The 24,541-nt window shown below is 40.4% G+C and overlaps 1 protein-coding gene across 3 annotated transcripts in view; it reads left to right on the top strand.

Annotated features, from left to right (window-relative positions):
• Positions 1 to 24,541, top strand: part of SCAF11 (SR-related CTD associated factor 11) — an 85,885-nt gene that overhangs the window by 27,890 nt on the left and 33,454 nt on the right. For all 3 annotated transcript variants that reach the window (XM_019514617.1, XM_019514619.1, XM_019514618.1), the window contains exons 2-7: positions 1,940 to 2,020; positions 4,465 to 4,625; positions 8,503 to 8,580; positions 11,114 to 11,208; positions 13,848 to 13,915; positions 19,042 to 19,097. In XM_019514617.1, coding sequence (XP_019370162.1) covers positions 1,960 to 2,020; positions 4,465 to 4,625; positions 8,503 to 8,580; positions 11,114 to 11,208; positions 13,848 to 13,915; positions 19,042 to 19,097 — 519 coding nt within the window. In that variant the 5' untranslated portion in view covers positions 1,940 to 1,959. The remainder of the gene's footprint in view (positions 1 to 1,939; positions 2,021 to 4,464; positions 4,626 to 8,502; positions 8,581 to 11,113; positions 11,209 to 13,847; positions 13,916 to 19,041; positions 19,098 to 24,541) is intronic.

Below are 24,541 nucleotides of genomic sequence, written 5' to 3'. Positions count from 1 at the left end.
TAGGTGCCTCGGCATTTAGGCAGGTTTTTATGAAGTGCTCCTTTGGACTTGGGTGTTTAAAGTGCAAGCTGGGCCAAATTTAGGTGAGATAGATATAGGTACAATTGTAATTTGGCCACAGGAGTCTAAACTTCAGAAAGAAGGGGAGATTTAAATACATAAGGTTTAGTGACGGCAGGTTTTACTTTGTCAAGGTATTACTTTATGGTGAAAAGAGGACAGAGATCCATTATAGTAAAAGCAGAAAGAGGAAGGACTCCCTTTATTTTCCATTCCCAAAGGTAAGCTAAGGAGAGAATATTCTAGCTCCTGATGCAGTAAACAGGCTAGCATTCAAACCTGTATTTCTGGTTTATTACTTTGCAGTCTGTGAGTCATGTGGGATGGAGGAACCAGAGACTTCTTTTGTCCTTCCTCTTCTCATATGTCACTCTTCAACAGAGGATGGTAGCTATTGACCATTTTATCCATGTATGCTGTGCCCATGACTCTTAAATTTGTACCTGTGATTTTGACCTATTACTAGACCTATATTCTATTCCATCTTGTGATCTGTTCTGGTTTCCAAAAGGGAGTTTATCTTCCTCATGATGAAAATATTCCTGTGTGCCGCCCTCCCCCACCCCCTGCTGTTGTCTCTACCACGGTACTTTCTGTTTAGGCTTGCAGGATCAGTCAGTTTTCCTATTCTTCCACATGCATCTAAAACCTGCTGGCTCTTTCTCCATAACTGGTAGGGAGGCAAATGGCAAAATCTAGTTGCTTTGGTAATGGTAGAGAAGGGGTAGCTTGATAGGAAGACTAATGGGATCGACTTACAAAGAAAAATTAAGAATAGCAAATGTTATTTTAATAATAATGTTTTTCCTTTAAAATATGATAATATTTTACAATATTAGTTTGAGAAGAATATTTGTATAGTTTACCTATATAATTATATGTCAGTTGCAGCACTTGTATTCATACAGTTTTGATATTTAAATAGGTACATCTCAATTTTACAGGGTTTTTGTGGCTTTTTTTATCCTTTAGATTAGCCATCTACTTTATTTTCAGTGTCTCACTGGACCAGTTCAAATAAAAAAAGCTACAAAGTGTTCATATTAAATGGTTCATAGCTGCCTTCTACTACTCCTCCTGCCAGACAGACACCTCTGCTCTGCAATTATATAATGAAATAGTATAAAGTATTGGGGATACAGGTTTCCCTCAATTTATGCGATACATGTGTTCCCAGAGAATGGTGCATAAATCAAATTCTTATAAAGCAAACCCACTTTACAACATAACAAATAGGGATCGGTTCCCATGGTGGGGAGGGAGGGAGGGAGTGAGGTTGGGACTAGGGAAGGGGTGCAGCTCCCAGAGCTGCACAAGGCAGCAAAGCAGAGGGAACAGGGCGGCACTCACCCCAGTCCCTGCTGCAGCAGCTGTGGGAGCAGCCAATACCAGCTGCCTGTAGCTGCTGGGCTGCACCATGCCCCAACCCTGCCAGGGCTGTGCCTGTCCCCATGCACCCCAGCTCCTGCTGCAGCAGCCCCAGGAGTGGCTGAAATCTGCTGCCTACACCAGGGCACGGCACAGCCCAGGAGCAGAGGTGAATGGGGACAAGCGGAGCCGAGGTGCAAGGGGACAGGTGGAGCATGGTGCAGCCCAGTAGCTGCAGGCAGGTGGCATTGGCCCTTTCCCCTCCCCCCACCGACTTACCTGCTCAGGTGGGGGGGGGTGTCTATGCAGATTGCATATGAGCGAAATTTACCTCGCGTATAACGAATTATGGGTCTAAATATGCTCATCGCATAAGAACGAATTCATATATAAAGAACGTGCATAAATCAAGGGAAACCTGTATCTTCATAGACTTGGTAGTGGTTTAATGTTTAAAATTGGAATATAAACATAGTAAGAAAAACTGAATTATTGCTTTAATATTTTACAGATTATATTTCTCAAATAGAGATGAAGAACAAAAAGCAATACGTTCCAGATGTTGAGGGTCAAAAACACGAAGACATGGAAGGTGTGTGGTTATATATATGTAACTTCTATATTGTGACAATAAAATGAATGATGTAAAATTAACTTTGACTATCTTTTATCTTCCACTGAACTAGGGCATTGTAGGTGGTAGAAGTAAAACTTTATAAACTTAAGTTAGCATAACAAATGTTTCTCTTCCCATTGAAGGCCCCAAAATCTGTTACTTGTGGTATCTCTATCCTGATCATAGTTGTCAGACACAACCCAATATTTCAGGCAGGGGGTGCCCCAGCACTCTCCCAGCTATTGCTGCTAAATTACAAAGTAGTCTTCATTCATCTGTGTTTTGAGTTGAAAGAGTGTTGGAGAACATGTCCAAACTATCAACTGGAAAAATGAACTAAAACTAGGTAACTTTTATATTGCTGTATTTTCTTGCATACAGCACACACCCTTTTTCCCAAAATCATCCCCCCCCAGCCACCCCCAGTTTTGGAGTGAGATGAGCTGATTTTTTTGCCCCTCTTTTGATTCCTGCTCAGCAGTGCAGCAGCTCTGGCATTATTCAGGCAGCTGAGGGAGTCAGTGGTCTATTAATATGCCATTGAGTTAATGGCCTATTGCTCTTCCCTTCACAGGTGTTAACAATCATCTCTCCTTTCTAATGGTCATTCCACTAGTCAAGCTAACCTTTTGCTGTCTGTTAGGGTTTGTGGTCTTACCCTATTTCACAGCTCTTCAGCTGTTTTCAAAATTGTAGGTAGGACCTACCAAATTCATGGCGCAAGCGGGGTGGGCTGTGGTTCCTTTAAACTTGCAGGTTCCCTCCCTCCCCCCCACCCGGCTGATTGGTGTAGGGGCCCTGCTTGCAGCTCGCTTCTGGTCAGCGGAGAAGCAAAAATGGTGCCATTTTTGCGTCATGCTACTAATTGGCTGAGGGGCCCCTGATGGCCCTCCTGTTTGCTGCTGACTAGCAGGGAGGCAAAAATGGCACCGTGTTTAAAGCCGTGGTTTTAGCTTCCGGGTCTTCCGCTAATCGGCAGCAAGGCAGGGGCCAAGGGGTGAGGTGTGCATGGGGGAACATGCAAGATTAAAGGAGCTGCCATGCACTCTACTTCTGCCATGAACTTGGTAGGTCCCTAAGTATAGGTCTACTCATGGAGACCAGTCTTCAGTAGCAGGTATGGTTTTAGTTAAGCCAGAAAGAGGATGAGTCAGCTGAAGATTAGGCCCTGTCCCTGGTCTCTGCAGCCATAATTCTGGGGGGGAAAAGTCTTTATAATGCTTTTCAAAAACAAGGTGTGTATTATACTTGGGGATGTTATATTTTAAGAAAATATGATAACTGGTTTTGAAAACAAGATAGTAACAGAATTAAGAACACTGCTGCATTTACCATATGCAGTAGGAATTTATTAAGTTAGAAGTAGTGTTAGAATGTTGTAGCTATGGTGGTTCAGGAACTGAGAGCAGCAAGGATTTTTTAAGGTTATATATTATTGGACCAGCTGCATAATTGGATAGAGTTAAACAAGCTTTTCTAATACAAGACATTCTTTCTTAGGTCTGAGGAGTGAAAGCCAAGCACAGCACTGGTTTTGTTTGTTTTATTAAACAGTTGGAAGAGGGGGCAAGAATTTCCCAGAGGTAGCAGAGGAACAGTAAGCATAAAAAGCAGGGATTCTGGCTTTCTCTGTTTAAAAATCCCAAATTCTTTGAAAAATGAGGATTTGGAGGTTTTTAATCCATGATTAAAATGAAACACCTGTGGGCCTTTCCCTCTCCCACTAGAACTCTTCCAGCCTGCAAGAGGAAACCCACAGTTTCCTGCCTTTCTCTTTTTAAAAAGGAAATCCATGGTTTTTACTTTTAAAGGAGGAAAATCTGCATTTTTTTTTTCCATGGCAAGTGGAAAGCCGGGATTGCTGATAATAGATTAGTTTGATGCAATTCTAGTTTTGTAATTTCACTCAAACTAAAATAAGGTAGATATTTTGTTCATTTAACTCATCCTGATATGTTGAAGTACCTGAAATGTGAGCAGTGTTTAGTGAATGGGGGGCTTTTATGTGAAGTATTCATACCAAATGCAGTAGGAAAATGCTAGTTCAGTAAATTGTCATCCTTAAGTTTTATTTTTAAAGGCTGAGAGTTAACTTTTCTTTGTACAGAAAATAATAGGTGTTTCTGCTTTTCAGGATTTTCCTAGTTGACTACAAATTCCTTTGAGAACTAAGCTGTTTTGGTTAGCAGCTTGACTAGAAAGTAACTGAAACACTGATAATTAGCTTCCTACTCTGCTTTTATAAACTCACCATGTTAACTGTTAATATATCATACAGACAGTATTGCATACTAATTTGAGGAACTAAGGAGATTCTAATATATGGTAATATCACATTCAATGAACTGCTTCTTACTCAAATCTACAATAACTATTTCACAAAATGGCAACAAATTTGAAAGTGTCATTGTTAATAACAGGTGAAGAAAAAGAAGACAGCTGTTCCTGTTCTGCTGGCTTGTTACATGATGAAGCTGACAGGTGCCCGATCTGTCTAAATTGTCTTCTAGAACAGGAAGTTGGTTTTCCAGAAAACTGCAGTCACATCTTCTGCATGACCTGTATTCTCAAATGGGCAGAGGTCAGTCTCTTGGAATACATTACACCTTTTTTTCTGAAATTGTAATAGGAAAAATAATTAGTTGGCTGACATAGTAACTAGTTCAGTTACCACTGTTTTTTTATGGCAATATATGTGTTCTAATTGATTTAAAAATAAAAGATTTAATTATTGTTAGAATGAAGTAGCTTTCTTTACAGTATAATGAAATAATTGGATACTTTTCATTTCCTTTCTTAAGACCTAGCTCCTGACTGCTCTTGTGATGCATACTAAAAAGCCAGTTAATGATGGCTAGTTGGAGGGTTAAGTTGGGATAACCTGCTGTTACAACTGCAATTGCTAGTTATATAAAAAAGGTTGTGGGTTTTTTTTTATACCCACTCTATCAGCCCTTCATTTCTTAAAAACTTTTTAGCTCTGCAAAACCTTCATATCCTTAATTGTGGATAAATATAATAACTTGGTGTATGAAAGTAATGATCATAGCTGCAGTTTTGCTGTACTGTTATAATCAGTAATTATAGTTTAGGTTATGTTATTTGTTAAAGGTTAACGGAAAGCTTTTTTTTGTCATTTGCATTTTTCTTATGACTCTTACAAGTCTTTTCCCTCATTTAACACTAATTTTGCTGCTGTGGGTTAGGTTGTCTGAGAATACCAGCCAATTTTGATTTTAGTTGGAAGTAGAGAAACAACACGTGTTGGTGTATACTGTTTTTTTTTTTTTCTATAGCCTTATTTTATGTTTCCAGTTTAAAGGAAACAATTTTATATTTAAGTTTTGTCCTTTGAGTTAAATTGCATTTTAGTTAACATTATCTCTTCACTATGGTGTGGATCGGTCATTGTTTTGTCCTCCTAACTAGAAGAAATGAGTTGTTGGTTGAACTAGTAAAGTATCCATTTAACTCCTTATGGCAAGGAGATCCGCGCATAGCCCCGCTGTTCCTTGCAATGTTGGGTTGCACCTGCTAGGCTGTGGAAACCCTGAGGGAGGGCAGCAGGATAGGAGCTTGAGTCTGCAGCAGGCAGCCCGCCCGTGTCCCATGCATAGATTTGTGGGGCCTGGGTCCTCCCATCCCCTGGACAAGCTGCCCGTGGCCCTGTCCTGTTCCCTGCCAGGGCTCTGCGGCCGTGCATTCCAGCCCTATCCCTGCCCAACTCTCTTCCTCCCTCCTTCCTTCCCTATGAGGGCCCCAATCCCCACTACCTCCCCCCCCACTTAGCTATGGGAGCCGCTCTCCAGGCTGCCTAGCAGTCACGTACATATACATGCACATGGCATCCCCTGTCCGGCTGCCCTCCTTCTGCTTCTTCCCAACCCCTTGCAGGCTGGACCTCTGCCAGCCTGCAGAGAACTCTTTGTAAAACGGCAAAATCCGCAGGTTTCTCTGTTTTAAATTAAGAAATCTGCATTTTCCTTCAGTAAAAGTGGGGGGGGGGGTCTGTTTTTTCTCCATGTTTCCATGGGAAACAGAAACCCAGATCCCTGCTGATAACTAGCACAATAAAGATTTGGGTTTTCTGGCTTCAACATTCAGATATTCCATAGGAAGTATAGACAGTAGTACAGGGTCAGTCATTTAAGAGCAAAGGTCTTTTTCTGAAATCTCTTTCCCCCTACTTTATGGCACACGGGTTAATTTCTAATGAAGAGGAAGTTTACTGAAGTGCATTCCTACTAGAAATGGAAGACAACTCTCCTATGTTCTTGTTGGTGTTTTTATGAACCGATATAAATCAAAGAGGCCTGAGCGGGGAGGAAGGATGAGGCAGCAGATCCACCACCCTTGTTGCTGGCTGCCCTTTGTGCTGCCCCACCCCTTAGCGCTGATTGGCAGAGAGTCACTGGCAGGGGGAGGAGGGATGAGGGAGAAGCTGCCATCTTGTCTGCTGCCCTTCAGGCTGCCTTGCCAGCCAGTGCCTTCCCCTCCCGGCAGCAAGGGCCACCATTTTTAAGCATTTCATTTTTAAGTATTTTGGTTGATCTTGTAGATTTTGCGGACCATCCCAGATTTCAGTGTCCGTGAAATCTGCAAAACCGCATGTTAAGTAGGTCCCTAGTTATAAAATTAAAATCCTGATGAAGACAAAGCAGCTTCTAATTTTCAGTTTTTCTTGGGGTACTGCAGTCTGCTGAAGCATGTAAAAATAGCGTGTTTAATAAGTTGAGGTACCTCTAAAAGAAAATTGTGAAGTGTTTTGTCCTCACTAGGCTTTTATTCCATCTTAGCTATTACCTGTTAGCTTGCATTTAATCAAAACACACTTCTTGAAATGAGGAGGCGCATGAGTGAAGTGTGGCAGACAATGGCACATTACTAACAAAACCCATTTAAGATTTATTTGTAGGTTGGAAATATGAATTCCACCAAACTTCTACTGCTCAGCCAAGATCTAGTAATAAGAATCTTTTCGCAGACAGGTAAAAGATGAATAATTGTCTCTCTGTTGTGAACCAATATCCCGCCACACAGGGGAGACATAATAGAAAATTTATTTCCTCCTTCTTACTACTTTTGTTTATTTGTTTGGAAATAAATCCTGGTAATCGGTACATGTAAAAATGTCAGTTTTTGGTTGCATCAGGCATCTTACATTAATTCCTTTACAGCAAATAGAAGCGTCATAGAGGTTAAAGCCTTGTTGGGCAACAGATTTTTTTTTTTTACCTTGATTGTGTGTGTGTGTGTGTGTGCGCGCGCGCGTGCGCTAATTGTATGGTTTAGCAAATATTGTAAATTTTGGAGGATGGAAAAGAACTTTCCAGGCCATAATTTTCAAGTTGCTACTTATGTTTTTGTTTTCTTGGATATAGTTTTGTAGCTTAGAAACATGAGAACGCAAATGTTCTTGTATAAGGTGAAGTAACGTTTGTAACTCTGTAGAAAAAAGTGGCAGGTAATTTTATATAAATATAAAGTCTTAACTGAATATTCTGATACATTTTGTTTCAAGGAGGTAGATTTTCTCCTTATTGTGTTTAAATCACACAGACTTTCAGAGAGACAGTGGGGCTGATGAGTGGGTAATCAGGTCTGTCATCTCTCATCCCCAGTGATAACATCCTTGATATATAGCAGCATATGGAGACAAATTCTCCCTATGCCTGAAGAAGGGTGTTTGTGCACGAAAGCTTGCAAAGAACAATTTTTCTGACTATTTAGTTGGTTTAATAAAAGAGATCACATCTAGCCAAAGAACCTTGTCTGCCCATTATCTATGGAGACACAAATCCACAGTTTGAGAACTGAAACTAAGCATCACAGAGATGCTTAATGGGATCTTCCAGACTCACCACTGCCTCCCAGTGCGTAGAGTGGTTTTCTTTAATATTTACTAAGCTATAGAGGATCCACTGGGAACTCCATAAGATTGGGCCCCTAATATAGTCCATGACCTATTGTGACCTACTTATAAAACTTCTAAAAAGATTACATGAATATACTATCTCAAATAGTATAAAATGAGAAGTTATAATCCCTATTCCATGATGACATCTTGAGTTTTAACGTATCTTAAAATTACCGTTATATGTTTATTTTTTGAAAAGCATCTTAACAAAAAAGATCAAAAATACAATTAAATAAAAATGATTTAAATAAAAAATCTGATTTTTTTATATAAATCTTTTTTAATTATTAATTTTTATCCACCCTGCGTTGTTGAAAGATGAGATATGTAAGTGATTAATAAAATACTAAATCTGTACCTAACATTTATCATGATATAGTTAATTTTTTCTAGAATAATAAGCAATCATTTCTTAAGATGTGTAAACCATAATTTTGTGTATTCAGCAAGCTGTATTCTCTAACTTATTGTTAAATTTCAGATATTTGGACTTTTTCTCCCTAACTTGATACAGATTATAATAAACAAAATTTTCTTTCAGATCATGGCTTTGTGTCCTATTGACCGCAAACCTTTTCAAGCAGTATGTATGTTTGATTCATTAAAAGACTGTATAAAGGTAAGTCCCAAACTCTTTCTTTTTTAAATAGCCCCTTTATTCTCACAAGTATATGCCAAAGCTTTTTCCTCCTGGATTAAAGAAGGGGTGACCACCCTCAGGCATGGGCGCCACAAGTGGCATGGGGAGCTTGTATGTGTAGCATGTGGTAGGTTGGGAGACAGCACAGTGGTGGATAGGGCAGGGAATGTAAAGCAGAGTAGTAGATCAGGCAGGAAGCACAGGCCAGGGAGCAGAAAGCAGAGTAGCAGATTGGTTAAGTGGGGGGAAAAAAGGGATCATAGTGGCAAGCCATGAGTGTTTGGTGCTAATTTGTGACATGCCTGCCAAAATGGTTCGTTCCCACTGGATTGGAAAACCGTATTTAACCACAGTAAGGAAATAAATTCTAATTGTACTACCTATGCTGAAACAATTATACCATCCATTACAGTGGTTAATATCCAGAACAGTGCTAGTTGAGTCTCCAGCAGATTGTTTGGGTGTAGTCCATATATTTCTGAAAATAAGATGGAAATAAAATGTAATTTGTTTACATTTTCTGTAAATGAATCTATGCGAGATTTGTACATAATCATGTCGTCTTTGAATCAGTGGTTTATGTCTCTCTTTTGTTTTATAGCTATATCAGTGAAAATAGAAGCTAATATTTAATGTATAATGAATCTGAAATATTAAGTCTTACCCATATGGATTCCTAAATAGTGTGAACTGTAGCTGCAGAAAAGTATTTAGGGACCTAAAATGTAAATTAGGTGGATGTAAGTGCTTGCTTCCGGCTGAGCAATCCACAAAAGCCTTGCCAAACTGCTTTGGCACTACAGCAGCTTTAAGTACCTGAAGTGCTACTGTTTGTGTCATCTTGGCCAATCTGAGTGTCCTTGCACTTCCATGGATAAAGGTAGAAACAGACTGGTACCAACTATTTGGTAGCAACAGACAAGGGGACCTGTCCCTTTTGGGGACTAATCCAGTAGCTGTTTTCAGGCTTTTTTTAATGGTAGGCTTAATGTGTAGATAGGCACAGCCAGGATCACAGTAGCCCTGGTTATTTCCAATAAAAATAGGGCTAGAGGAGGATGGCAGTGGGGATTGTTACTTTTTATGTGGTAATTTTAGTAGCTTAAAGCAGTTTTCCAAGAAGTGGGAGACATGGCTTGAAAATCATTGCCTCAAACTCCCAGGAGGAGTATCTTAACTACAGACTATATTGAGGGCACTTTCCATCTCTCCTGTTGAAAGTTGGGGGATTGTATAGAAAGGAATGGAAGTTTAATAGGGTTGGAGAGAATTAGCAGAAGGGAGCATGCATCTGTTGCTGTTGCTGGTATTATGACAAACCCCTGGAGGTTGAGGAGTCCTGTGTTATAGTCCCTGCAGTGGCATTTCTGCATTTGTGCAGGGTATTGAACCAGATTACCCTTCAGCTTCCTTTCAATCCTATGATTCTATAACGCCAATGAAAAACCTTGTTCCAACTTTTTTATTGGTTATAGAATGTGGGTTGTTTATATTTTTTTTTCTTCTGTAGTATTTTGAGAGATGTAATTGAGGCACTGGTTTAAGAAATGAGCTTCTGTTATTTCTTGTGCTTCCCATCATTGTAGATTGTCTTTGAATCTGCTGTCACTGAGGTATGACCAAAAGATACCTCCCTTTCCTAGAAAAATACTTTAGTACAGCTGAATGTTTGTATGCTCTTTCTTCTGGAGAACCAAGACACTGTCTAGAGTAAGATAAACTAACGTTTAAAGTGTAAGACCATTAGCCAAGGGACTGTGCATTTATTTGTCTTGTTACAGTCATTTGCTGAAAATTCATTAATTGCATTATTAGCAAGTTGACAAAATAAGAATGTAAAATGTTAGTATAAGATGTGATGCAATAGATATAAATGTAAAAAAGAATGACTCCTATGCAGTGGTTCTCCCCCTTCCCCTCACCCCAAACCTTTTAAAACAACTTTTAAAGTTATGTTCCTTAGTCCCTTTAAAAACTCTCCTGGTGTAGACCAGTGTTTCTTTGCCATTTTCTGCACTTTCCCAAAGCTCCCATGCATCTGAAAATTCTCTTTATTTTGTTTCCTGTATTTAGAGGGCTGTTTTGTTATTGAGATTAATTATGCCACGTGTTTGGAAATGAAGCTGTACTTAGGAACAGCATGCATTGCACTCTGGCAGGTGTTGCATTTTTTATATACAGCAAGTCATATTAAATAGCTCAAACTAGAAACTTCAAATTGGCTAGCCTGTTTTGAAGGGGAACTAGTGGACAGTATTTAGGTTTATAAAAAACCAGGGGAACGGTTCTGAAGTTATATACTGTGATGCATGAAATTGGACAGATTAAATTATTTCTGGTTTTAGAAGTTCTGTCGGATCCAAATAACCTATGGATTAAGGATGCATTAGGCCCTTTAGATATAGCTTAGAGGGTGTATCAGCTAACTATTCATTGTATGTTAATTAAAAAAAAATGCATCTGTTGGTTTGCACTCTAGTTGTTCCAAAGTTGACTGACTTTTTTGTTGCAGGTTCAGGTGAGGCAACTAAGGGAGAAAGAAGAGAAAGAGAACTGCTGCTGCAGTAAGGGAAAATGTTGCCATATCAATATAAAAGGCTTTAAGAGGTTGGTGGTACATTGAATAAAAGATTTAGCAGTAGCCATAATAGGATATAGACATAACTTTTTTAATTAGTTTTAAACATTTTGGAGCGTCTGTCCTATTTTTAAGTTAAGTTTTTACAGGAAACAAAATGCTCCATTTTCCCTTTAGTAGCATTTAACCATTCTTTTTTATCACTAATACTAGGTCCACTTGATTGCATAAATACTGGGGAAGAGTTCAAAATAAACATTATTTTTTAAATATTTAAAACTAATTTTGGAAGATCCTTCAAAAGACTGTTGCATGTATTTGCATCTTTTATGCTTGGTTTCTTTGGTCCAAGCACTAAGGAAAAAAGGATAAACATACCATAAAAATAAGACTGTTGGATATTCACATTTTTTTTCCTTTAAGATAACTAGGGGTCTACCAAATTATGATTATGCAATTTTTGTGGAAACTGCAAATTTGATAGGTCGCCTGTGAAAAAGCCCAGTCCCTATGAAAAAGAAGGAAAAGCGGGTGGCTGCAAATAGAGGCAGGAAACCGTGGTGTTGTGAAGCCTGGGGGGAAGGGGCAGATTTTTGCAGTGGAGTGTAGTGGGGTGGCCCCTGCCATGCCTCTGGATAAGGGGCCCTGGAAGTCCTGCCTCTCCCCAGAGTCACAGGTGGTCACTCATCAATATCTAGGGGAGGGGCAGGACTCCCAGGGCCCCTCGCTTAATCAGAGGTGGGGAGGAGGGCTGCCATGCTCCACTTCAAAAATGGTGCTGGATGCAGAGAATGTATGAGTAAATCACACTGCTTTGAGAACTGCTTCTTGTTCCTTCTTACAAAAAGCACTTTTCTTCCCTGTCCTATATTTATAATGGCTGTTTTTTCTTTTACAGGGAAAATCAGTTTCTTCAACAGCAAAATAAAATTATTAGGGAGATGAATACATAAATTGGGCATACAGGAGTCATAGTAATAATTTACTGTATTGTTTGGGATTTAAGCTGAATAGTGCCTCTTGATTGTGCAGTATCTTAGAAGACTGTCAGCATGACTACAGATCTCAGCTTAAACTAAAGTTTACCTTAACTAAGCTTAGTTTTATATGCCAAATAAAATACAGGAAGCAATTTCACCAACATATCAACATGCTAGATTCTTAAAATAAACTAGTGTAATTTAAACATTTTTAATATACTTGTTATACTTTCCCAAGTAAAATTCCTTGTTTTTAATTGAAAATTTCTAAACCTGTTAAAAAGTTTAACTGCGAAAGATTTTCCAAAAAATAAAACGGTTTGTAAAATTTTAACTTGAGCTATTTTCAAAAACAGTAACAAAAAACAAAATACAGTGTATTGCCACTCCCTTTCCAGTCATTCTCAAGTCTTTGAGAAATTAACTACTTGCTAGTTTTCATGTACTTGTAACCAAGTGGTAATCAAGGGATTAACTTGTTGTATTCTGTTGTGAAAAAGCATCTTAATCTTTGTAGAAGACTTACCTTCTTACCTTCGTTCTCTTTGGTTTACCTTATGATGCTAAATTGCTTAGATCAGGGGTAGGCAACGTTTTTGGCTGGAGTGCTGAAAAAAACACAATGTCTACCTTGGAAGGTGCCGGAGTGCCAACATGCTGGAGCCCGGAGCAGCTGTTTGCAGCCTCCTGACTGCAGCCGGCCCGTGGAGCCTAGTCTGCTTGCAGCCTCCCAGCCGCCTGCTGGGAGCAACCTGAGCTCCGTGGCTGGCAGCAGCTGCTTAGATCTCGGGCTGATGGTGATGTGCCGAGCAAAATGGCCTTGCATGCCATGCTCGGCACGCGTGCTGGGGTTTGCTGACCCCTGGCTTAGATTAAACTTCATCCCAAAATTAAATTTAAAAAAATCACAAACAAGTGAAAAAAGTTAGTGATGACTTCCTACCTATGGCTTAAGGTCACTTCTGTGGCTTAAGGTCACTGTTTGGTGACTCCTATCAAATCCCAATAAATCTGACCATGAATTGAAGTGATTGAATGTTCCAGAACTATTTCAAGATAGGTAGTTTTATATAATGATTTCTTCTGGAATCCTAACATTCCCATAAGGTGCATCATTAGATAAGAGACAAAGTTTCTATCATCTCGAGTAGAAATATGATGGAAGAAATGCCTAAAAATTGTGGCTGTCAGGACTGTCTGGCTTTGATAAAATTTGTTTAGGTTTGGAAGACCTCTTTTATCTGGGATCCAGTATTATAATGACAGACAAGACTTTGAAATTTGTGACTTAAATCATGCAGTGTGGCCAGGCCTCAATTTCACTGATACTTTGCATGCCTATTATAAGCATTGGCAGATATTAATCAAATAGTTGAATCCAGACCCTCATTTTACATGTTTGAGTCAAAATCCAAATTGAATAAGGCATCAAATATTATGTAGGAATTGGTACTTCATTGTTATGAAAATTGACTAGATGTTAGGATGTGTAAATGGTGAGGTTTATAATGGAATTTTATGGGAAGGGCTGCAGTACATACCGCACATAAGATCAGTGCTTCAGTAGTCAAAAGTGCCTAAAACTTGGGACAGGACCCACCTTTCTTTGTTATTAATGTGAGGCAGCACATCTTATACAATGCTGCCCATTGCATTGTTGCAAATAACTCTTCATTAATATATTACAGAAAAGATGGACAGTTAGAAAAAGGACCATTAATAGCAAAATTGTGTAAAGATGTGGGAAAAAACCGCAGTAAGTAGATACTTTTCTTTATTGTTGCTTTAGGACCACATTAATCTCAATATGAAACTCTAGGATTTTTTTCCTTTTGTGATCTAAAAACATTGATATGGGGGGGGGGTGTCAGTCTTGTATTATGTGTATTCAGAGATAGAATTGAACGTTAAGCAGCAGAATTTGAGAAGCAAAGGGAATTTTTTCCGGTCAGATAGAACTCCAACTCTACTAGTTCTGTAGCCACAGTAGTCCAGGAAATGCATGAGGAGCAAGGATTTTTTTGTGATACCTTTTATTGGACCAGTTGTATAGCTGGAAGAGCTCTACAAAAAGCTTTTAGGCAATCAAGCGTTTTTCCACAGGCCTCAAAGAGACATTGTATAATTGCAATACATAGTTATATGGATGAAACTAGAAAAGAACTTTCCTACATCAGAATGTGATGCTTAATGAAAAAAATATAAAGGACAGATAAATATGAACACAAGTAGGAGCACACTTTTTTCACATACCTCACAGTCCTCATGTTCAAAGGGAATACATAAAAGATCTGCAGATAACGGACCTGGGAACAGAAATTCACAACCCTTCTGGACAGTTTAAAAAAAAAACAAACAAAAAAAACAACCCCAAAACAAAACAACAACAGACAAACCAAAAAACCCCTTCATTTTTAATACAGATAATCTAGGAAATACTGCTGCTAATCTCCCTGTACTTCATGGGTCAAAACTACTTGAATGTTCTCTTTCTGCCACTAACCAGTAGCCTGCTGTACTACGTATAACTTAGGGGTCTGCTTTAATTTGTGGTTTTCACAGAAACTGCAAAAGACAGCATTGTTTGCAATCGTATTGGCCACAGTTTCCTGCAAAATCAACCTGAAAAACCCCCATTTTATTCATATATTACACTGTTTTAGAAAGTCCCAGTGCTTACCACGATACAAAGACAACAGGACAGTCGCTGTAGCCTTAGATCATGTGATGGAGTTAGTCTGCTAGTAGCATGGACGAAGTGAAGGAACAGTCACTGAAGTGAAAATGTTTCTATTAAGGTTAGCATTAATTAGTATTTCTAGACTTTTTGTAGAACACTACATATAATAAATTATGATGCTATAAGTTACATCACTTATACATTTATATTTATCATATATTTAAATTGTCATATTATAAATTTAAATATTAAAATTTATATAATTACTTTCTGTGGAATCTGCTATAGTTATATGGTATATGCCTCTCCACCAGTCAGCAGCAAGGGACAGGGCCACTAGAAAATTCATGCTAAATCAGCGCTTTGTGCTACAAGCTGCAAAATTTGCTGTCTCGCTGAGAGTTGAGTAGACCCTTACTTGTAATGGCTCCTTATACCACCTCTTTGCTTCTTGTTCACAGCCCTCATCTATCCCTCTAAACAGATTGCATTTGCCTGAAGGCTTTCCCATACATGTAGCTGATCTTTCACTTGCCTCTTCCTTAAGCCATGAACAAGTGTTACGCTTATGCAAGGAGAAAAGCATTTTTCCCAGTTCGGAAAGAGAGCACACAGCCATTCAAGGGATTTCTAGTGAAAGATTGCTCGTTTTTCTGAGTAGTTAGATTGGATGCTTATCAGGAAGGTTTCCCTCCTCCCAGTCTAACTTGAACATCTGTACTTTTTTTGAGTGTGCAGGACACCCAGTATCCTACAGTACTCTGAGTCTCCTCCCGCCCTCCCTCCCTCCAAGGGGAAAGGGAGGGAGAATGCTAGTGCTCTGACACCTTGCTCTTGGCTGGGCTGGGCTGTCAGGGAGGCCTGTTAGGACCTTGCCCTGAAAAATTTCCCCTGCTGCATTCTGCTGGACAGCTCAGCTGAATGGCAGGGAGTGGGGCATTCTTCTTTGTGGGAGATCCCTCCCAGAGCAGATTCTAGCTGAAGGAGAAGGGTCTTCAGTCAGATTATTGATGGGATGGGATGGGATGGGATGGGATGGGGGGCACGGGGACATTCTCCTGGGGCTGGAACCTTCCCTGGGTGGTCTATGGCAGTAGCTGCTTTTCAGCAGCTGCCACCTACCAATTAATAAGCCTGTCTCCTTCCCAAGGCAAGGGAGAGAGCAGGGTGTCCATTAATGGGCTCCCTTAAGGATGAGGGTGGCTGAGTGCTGCCTGGCTGGGGAGCTCATCTGCACAACTCCACCTAAGGGACTGAAATACATGTAGGCTTCAGCTCTGGGGCTATTTTTCTACCAATAAGAATTGGTACCAATAAGAATTTCGGAGGAATTCTTAGTGCTAGAAATGAACTCCTGTCTAGCCTTAGACCTGAAGAAGGGCACGTGATACCCAAAAACCTTGTCCAACAGCTCTCTCAACCAGAGGTGGTTCCAGGGAGGGAATGTAATCATGCAGTCTAAGCTCCTTTTGATTCCTGCCCCACCCAGCGTTTAAACCCAGCTGTCTGGCAGCGGCAGCAGCTTTTTCTATTCAGGTAGCAGTGAGGGAGTCGGTTGACTTTTATTACAATCTACTTGATTCCTTCTAAACTCTTCATTCACCAGGTGTTAACTTTTTAATGGTTTTACTAATCAAGCTATCCTTTCTTCTGCATTTTATCGTCTGGTAGCTGCTCCTGGTGATGCGTTTCCTATTTTTGAGCCCTACAGACTGTTTGAAATTCTAGCATCAGACAGTTCAGGTATGGTGCGGAACTGCGGGTGCGGAAATAACTTTCAGTGAAGCATTGGATGCACTACCAAGATGTTCCAGAAGGCTAAATTTTGTTTTATGAATCTGAAAGAGATGTCCATTTAATTTCAAAGACTAGAGGACTAATGAAACAATATCCTTTTACTATTTTTGCCTAGTTTCTTGTGTTCTCAATGTAATATATGATATAGTAAATGAATACACGTGCTAATAAAGATTTTTTGTTTCCATCTTAAACTGAGTAATATAGCCCTAGGACCCAAGCTTATTAGTAAAACTTCTAGTTTCTTTGTAACTGGGGAAAAAAATCTGTTGTGTTATATGTGACAATGCACCACACCATTTGCACCCTGTCTTCAAAATCCTAGATCTGCCCATGCTCCCAGCTATACATTTGGTCCAATAAAATATATCACAAAAATACTTGCCTGTAATAGAACTGTGCCTAGAGTACAATACAATATTGTGAACGTTTTTCCCTTACATCACAGTAAATCTAGAATACATCATGAATTAAATGGATTTCTTGTATTGTGCATTGAAAAAACAATTATAGAACCTATCATAACTCACTCTAGTCTCTGCTTGCAGAAAAAACTGCAGTTAAGTTAGAGCAGTTCAGAACTGGGATGCGTTAGCAACATTTTGGGTAACATTTTCTGATTAACTCCAACTCTAGCATGTTGTAGGAGTATTGTTCTTTTTTCCCTTTTTTTCTTTTTTTAAGATACTTGTTTTACAAAATTCATCCAAACTTCAAAACCTTTCCCAAATTCCCAGGTTTATAGACTTTTTTTTTTTTTTTAATTTAAATTAAGTCCCTATTGGATATATTTTTGAGTTATTTCAACTGTGGAAAGTGTGTGTGTGTGTGTGTGTGTGTGTGTGTGTAAAGAGTGTTTCTTTTCACAGTTGAAATACATAGAGAGAGTGCACACCTGAGCCCCACCCAGCTATTCCATCATTAAATTAATTCCACAAAGGAAATGAGACCAACTGGAAGTGAGCTTTAAACGCCTTCTCAAGCTGCTTAACTAAAGCTGAATGAATTTCAAAATGTAAAGAGTTTCTGATAGCATAATTATCAAATTAAGTCCTCTCCGCTCCTAAAGGAAAGGCATAAAACAATAGATTCATAGATTGTAAGGCTGGAAGGGACCTCTGATAGAGAATAACCAGGAAAAAGTTCTTTTAAGTAATGGGGTTCTGAGTGTTATAGCTGAGGTGCATTTTTACAGATGGTACTGTTTTTCCCTATGTACATTTGTATACATTATAATCAAGTCATTTCACAGTTGCCTTTTTGGTAAACCAAAGTGATTAAATCTTTCACATTGACAGCACTTTTCCCAATCATTGCATTTTTCTTGTGACTCTTCATATCCTCAGAAGTGTCTGTTGTCAACAGAAGTTATATGCATGGACAGCTTGTTGAATTGGCATTCTATCTTGACAGTTTTATCGTTTATTAGTAATCCATGGGCTCACAAGCTTTGCTGTAGTTCTGGTCGTGGCTAAATAGAAACATGGTCTCATGGGTCTCTCTCCTACCTGTTCTCAAGTGCTTGCACCTACATCTCATCCCACTTATCATTCTGTTGGCAGGTACAGCAATGTAATTAAAGTATTCCACTCCTAATGCTAAGTAGCTTTAGGAAGCATGTTGGGTTTTTTTTAGTTAGCTTTTTACAGGTGAAAACAAAGCAAGCTAGGCAGATGATTATTTAATTGTTCAATGGGATATGAGGAATTTAATCCTGGTTCACAACGATTGTGTCCTGCCATGGTAGATATTCAAGATCCTACATGGCAGAAAGCTCGATAATAGAGTTGGGGATTATCAGCTGGGGATTAAATTCCTCAGATCCAGCCCATTATGCATCTGCCAGCTGTAACCAGGCTGTGGACCTTTAAGTAGCTCCCATGTAGTTATAGAGCAGAGGAATTGGGCAGCTCCTGCTTCTCATAGGGCATCTGGCTGGATTGTTGTGGCCTACAAGCAGTTGGTCCATTTTCCACAATTCTAATGGAGATAATCTGGTTTCTTCATTTTCAGCTCAATAGCATTGGGAGTCTGGAATAGAAGACTAACTCCAGTAGCATCTTAATTGGCCTCTGAACAATTTCTCTTGAATATATATTTAAGCTAGTAAAAATACATGATGCTGTTTTTTATATGGTTTAAAGGATGAATGGCTCTTTCATTTTCCATTCTTGTTACTGCGGCACTTCTTAGTAATTTCCTCTGCAAATGCTTCCCAATATTTTCCTGGTTCTTCTCTATCAATTGTTTTATGCCTTTCCTTTAGGAGTGGAGGGGACTTGACTTGATACTGCATTTTTATTATTTTTAATACTGTATCAGTGTTCTTGTTTATTAATTTTTAATACTGCATCAATAAGTATTTTTTAAATTGAGAAAAATTTATCAATTTAATTTTTCTGCAGGTGATATTTCCACTGATGACAGAAAAAAGAAGACTGCATCTGCGAAGATAAACAAGGTTTGTTCAAACAGCATGTGTAAAAATATATTGGTTAAAAGTAGGGTTCGGTATTTGACTGGTCAAATAAGGTTCAGTCAAATACCAGGCATAGATTTTTTCCATTAAGAAATGTGTCAAAAAATCATACCTCTGACAAGAAAACTACAAAAAAGTGTATTTTTTTGTAAAATTGCTGTAATCTTTGACCAGTCAAAAATATGCAGTCAGTTGACTGGCTTGCCAATTCTAGTTAAATGTACACAGGAAGTGGAAAATTGCAAGCTTTTTAGTCAACTTTTTTTTTTTAAATAACCATTGTGTTCCTTATCTAACACAACTATATACCTTTATTAAAGAGCCAGCCATTTAAAATACTGGTGGTTATTGAATCTATTCTTTTCACAATCTACCTGCAATAGGTAAGTAGTGGTGTGCTTTGTTGATGTATAACAGGTTATAACAAAGCTGCTCTGGTTTCTTGAGAGAGTGATTGGCCATTCCCGTTTCTAGATCAGGGAATTTATAAACAGTCCCCAATACTGAAAACATGCATGGCTAAACTAGTCAGCCATTTGTGTGGCAAATGGTGTCTCTTTTTTGCCCTGTGTGCGTGTATCAATAAAAGCATTGTTCATGCCATGCATGAAGTACTCTGGTTATTTTGTACCTTAAATAACAGGTATATTAAGTAATTTATGTAAATAAACATTCGTGTCCATACTTAGCCTAATTACAAATATAAACTGTATCTGGAGAATATTGGTTACCATCTTCCTCTTCCCTCACTTCAACATTACTCCAAGGATGTGGAGTGGAGGCCATAAAGAGCCTTAATCTCAGTCTGTCCCTCTTTCTTTTCACATAAGCTGTGGTTGTGGCGGCCTTCACGCTATTCTCAGTTTCACTTGGTTTCTTATCCAAGAAACTTTTTCTTAATCAGTTGCTTTTTGACACTTTTGTTTCTAAATGCATAATTTACATTCCTGAGCATCTTTGGCAGATGGAAGATATCCAGATTTCAGTGGTATGCTCTATACCTACTACTTTGTGAGACTCATGTTTGGTGTCTTGTGCTTGAGGTTGGCTTCTCTTCGGTTGCCATTTGTTGAGCCTATATGCCTTGGAAGCTGTAAGGATGGATGCATTTAGCTTCAGCTCTTTTTTAACTCATTGTGGCCCTTCAGGTCAGGTTTTTCCTTCAGTTTTTTGACTGGGGTTGTAGTCCTACAGAGGAAAAAAATCATTTGTCATTTGAGAAGCTTCTGATGTGGGGAATTAAGACTTTAGTGCTGGATTAGCTCCCTGAAATGTGCCTGCAGAATGGAAGAACATCCTGCATACAGTTTCAGTATTTGTTGTATCCTATTGTTGAGGCGGGATCATCCCTATCCAAACCCTCCTATACAGATTCATAATCTAACCTCTTAGTAAAACTGTCGACCCTAACACAATACACCCTAATCTGCCACAGGTTAAAGCAGGGGACAACAGCAGCCAATGTCCTGCTTTTGTAAAAGGTTGTTAATATACACTGGGGTGGGCAAAATATGGCCCATTGGTTGGATCCAGCCCACTCAGTGATTATATCTGGCCTGTGGCAGGTCCCTTGGTCCCACCTGGCCCAGGCACAGGGGGCAGCCCAGGCCGTGGTGTATGCAGCTGGCCCTGCTAGGCACAGAGGTACCACCTGGTGTAGAACACAGCCCATCCTATCCCTGCATGCAGCTCTTGGGCATACCAGGAGCTGTAGTTCATGGGACTGGGCCAAGGCAGGGGCAATGGCTAGATTCAGCTTCCTGGAAGCCCCTACAGCAACTGGGTCTCACCCTCACTCTCTAGTTGCCCCTGCCAGTGTCTCTGCTGCCTGGACTCTAGCTTGTCTGTCCTGCACCCACTGCTGGGAGCACTGGATGGGGAGCGGGTGAGCAGGGTCTCCGTGGAACCAGCACCCATTGCAGGGATGTTCATGTAGTGGATCACCACTGTGCCCCAGAGGTGCTGGGACGGCCCTACTCTGTCACCATCCCATGATCCCAACGCTGCTTGCCTCTCCCGCTCCCAAACACCGCTCCCCACTCGCCTGTAGCCCCATCTAATCTGCCCAAACTAGTGCACCATGCCCTTGGGTCCCAGGCTGGGCTCTGTGGAGACCCCATGCACACACTCAGTCAAGCACTGAACAGTTTGCCCAGCCCAAATAATTGCCTAGACCTGATCATACACTTGAGATCCCAGGTAGAGGGCTACACTTCCTGCTACAGAGGACGGCAAAACCCCCCACAGTTTGGTAAAATCCCTTCCTGTCCCCATATAGGGCAGGCGGTCTGATCCTGAGCAGAGGGGCAAGATCCCCTAGCCATGACCCTTTGACTGTAAGCCCCAGCACGAGCATTGGCACAGCCCACTCAAAATCCTCAGCCTGCAGCCAATACCCAGCGTCTCCCAGGAAGACTTAAAAAAAGAGAGAACCCTGACACACATCTCTAGGTTTTTCAGGTAAAGGTAGTAACCCTGTTGTTACATAATCTCTCCAAAGAACTTTGCACAAATTGAAATTGAGAGGTGCTTTATTTTGGAACAGTTTTCTCCTGTCCCTTTGTTTTAATTGAAAAACTTTTGCAGTCTTTTACATTAAGTAAGGGGTTACATTAAGAAGGGGAGAATTGAGGACCTGGGTAACTAACTATAGGCCAATTAACTTAACTTCTATCCCATGGAAAATCCTGGAAAAATTCATTAAGGAGTCTATGGGTGATAGGATTCTGAATGACAGCCAGCAGGGCTTTGTTGCAGGTAGGTCTTGTGTTACCAACCTCAACTTCTTCTTTTTATGATCAGGTAATTCACCTGGGTAAGAGAGAGGAGGTTGTCACTGTATACCTTGACTTCTTCCAAAAAGCTTTTGATCTAGTATCCCAGGATGTTCTCACGAGAAAACTGGAGGATTGTGGGCTTAATTGCTCAACAGTTAAGTGGGTAGGAAGCTGGCTGTGGGATAGGACCCAGAGAAGTGGCCAGTGGTGTCCTACAGGGGTCAGTCTTGGTCTAGTACTATTCAGCATCTTCAGCAGTTAGGGTGTCCAGACCATGGAATAAGCTCCTTCCAGAGGTGGTGCAGTCATCTACCCTGGAAATCTTCAAGAGAAGACTGGACAGTTGCCTTGCTGGGGTCACCTGACCCCAGTTGTCTTTTCTGCTTGGTGCAGGGGACTGGACCTGATCATCTTCTGAGGTCCCTTCCAGCCCTACAATCTATAAATCTATGAAAGTTCATAGTAGCATGTGCAGAGATCAGTATTACCATGTATACCAATTCAGTGTTGCACAAACTTTTTTTTTTCAATCTCTGGCTGTTTACCCCCCACCCCCAGTCCCTCCTCAGCGTACCCGATCCAGTGACTGCTTCACCCAGTCTGAGACCCATGCTGCAACGCAAATCCCAGAGCAGCTGGAATGAGTGCTGCATGCAGTCCGGCCAGGACAGCAGCTGTGCTGCTTGTGGTGGCTATCACAGCAGCTTTGGGGCTGTACATCAATGCAGCACCTGTTCCACCTATTCCAGGGCCATGCTGCATGTGGCAGTAGGGAACACCTGTTCAGGGTGGGTCCCAGATTGGCTGGAGTGGGCACTGTGTGTGGTGCACATGTCAGAGCAGGTGCTGCTTGTAGTGCGGTCTGGCTGGGATGGCCACCGTGTACAGCACAGCACAGCACAGCAGCTGCTTCAACTAGACTGTGCGGCATGCAGCACGTTTCAGGTAGTCCAGGATCCACATGCAGCATGGGTCTCAGACTGGCTGGACAACCACTGGATCAGGTTTTCTTGGGGGAAGGTTGTAGGGAGGGGGAAGAAGGGTCTGGCCCTGCAACATGGGCACAGGCCATGCTCTATGGGTCTGATCAGACCCAGGCAGCACCAGGGGCTGGATAGCAGAGCTCCTCTGTGAGCTGATCCAGCCCACAGGCCTTATGTTTGACACCCCTGAGTTAAAGCTTGCCTGATGTTAAAATGATTTCCAACTGGTTCAGGACTCCAGTGATCTCAGGAAACATTTAAATGCCCCTTATTACACTGGCAGAGGTTTTACAGTATCATTAAAGAATAGTACCTTCAAAGATACCCATGTGTGAAAAGGTAGCTTTGGTTAACATACTTCTAAACCAGTGATGCTCCGTCAGGGTGTTGGGTTACCCATCGTGCTACAGGATCCTTTGAAAGGTGCTGCAGGTGATGTGAAGAGATACAGGTGTGAAGCAATAAGCAAGTAAGGGCAGACTTGGGCTCTTTCTGTCTAGCTGCTCCCCCACTGCCCAGCCACTCTGCAAGGTGGTAAGCCCTGTAATAAATTAGTTTTCAAAATGGGGTGCCTCTCAATTAACAAAAAGTTATAGAGGGGTGTCTCAAGTCTGACAAGGCATGCCTTGAGTCCAGGAAAAGTTGAGAACCACTGTCTTAAAGGATTTTTTTTAGGGGGTGGGGCATTCTTCCTCAAGTGTATAGTAACACTGCTTTTCAAAGAATGTGAACAAGAAATCTTTCCTTTTTAATCAGTGATACACTTGTTGGGCAAGTGAGAAACATTGATTTTTTTTTTTTCTCCTCTTAGTTTCATAGTTTCTAGGGTCGGAAGGGACCTGAGCAGATCATCAAGTCCAACCCCCTGCCATGGCAGGAAAGAGTACTGGGGTCAAACGACCCCAGCAAGGTGTACATTTAGCACATCTTCCCCATTCCCTCCCAGATTTTTAAGATGGTGGGCATATTCTGTGGAGTTTGCCAGAGTGGTTGAAATTCTTGTTGGATTACTCCAAGTGTACAATGAGGAATTTTGGAAATAGTATAAAACGTCTAATAGAGTACAGGTGTCCTATCTAAATTCTGATAAACTAAGATATATTTGAGAAGACAGTGGTCAGGAAAACTTTTGGAGACTTACAAAGTAAATTTCAAGAAGAAAACTGTATCTAACAAAAACCATTACATGAATTGAGTTTTTTTACCTTTAAAAAACTTAATACTTTTAGAGTGAAAATTCACAAATGCATAATAACTCTCTTGCAGTTTGTGCAAAGTAGTGACCATTCTATAATATCCTACACTGAGTTACCCAGTCACTCATAAACTCCGTGTCTTTGTAAGACAATTCTGATGTTACTAACTTATACAGTGAATACACCAGATTCTGTTGAATTGGACCAGAACAAAAAAAAAAATCTAATCCTGACCTCACCCACAGTAACTCTTTTTACAGTGACTTGGTGTGATGAATAAGTACAAGTGGTGTTAGAGGAGTATGAGGTTGGTATTGATTTGCAATTATTTTGGAGGAATTGAGTAAGTGTACAGTTTTTTTGTTTGTTTTTGTGTTTTTTTGTTGGAAATATCATGGGATATGTTGTAGAGATGCATTGAACCAACATCCATCCATCTGTCTATGACCCCCCCCCCCCCCCCCCCCCCC

Source organism: Gavialis gangeticus, unplaced genomic scaffold, assembly GCF_001723915.1.
Source record: "Gavialis gangeticus isolate Ggan-Ray unplaced genomic scaffold, GavGan_comp1, whole genome shotgun sequence".
Taxonomy (NCBI): domain Eukaryota; kingdom Metazoa; phylum Chordata; order Crocodylia; family Gavialidae; genus Gavialis; species Gavialis gangeticus.
The sequence above is the reverse complement of the archived record's forward strand: the minus strand, read 5'-3'. Positions and strand labels throughout refer to the sequence as shown.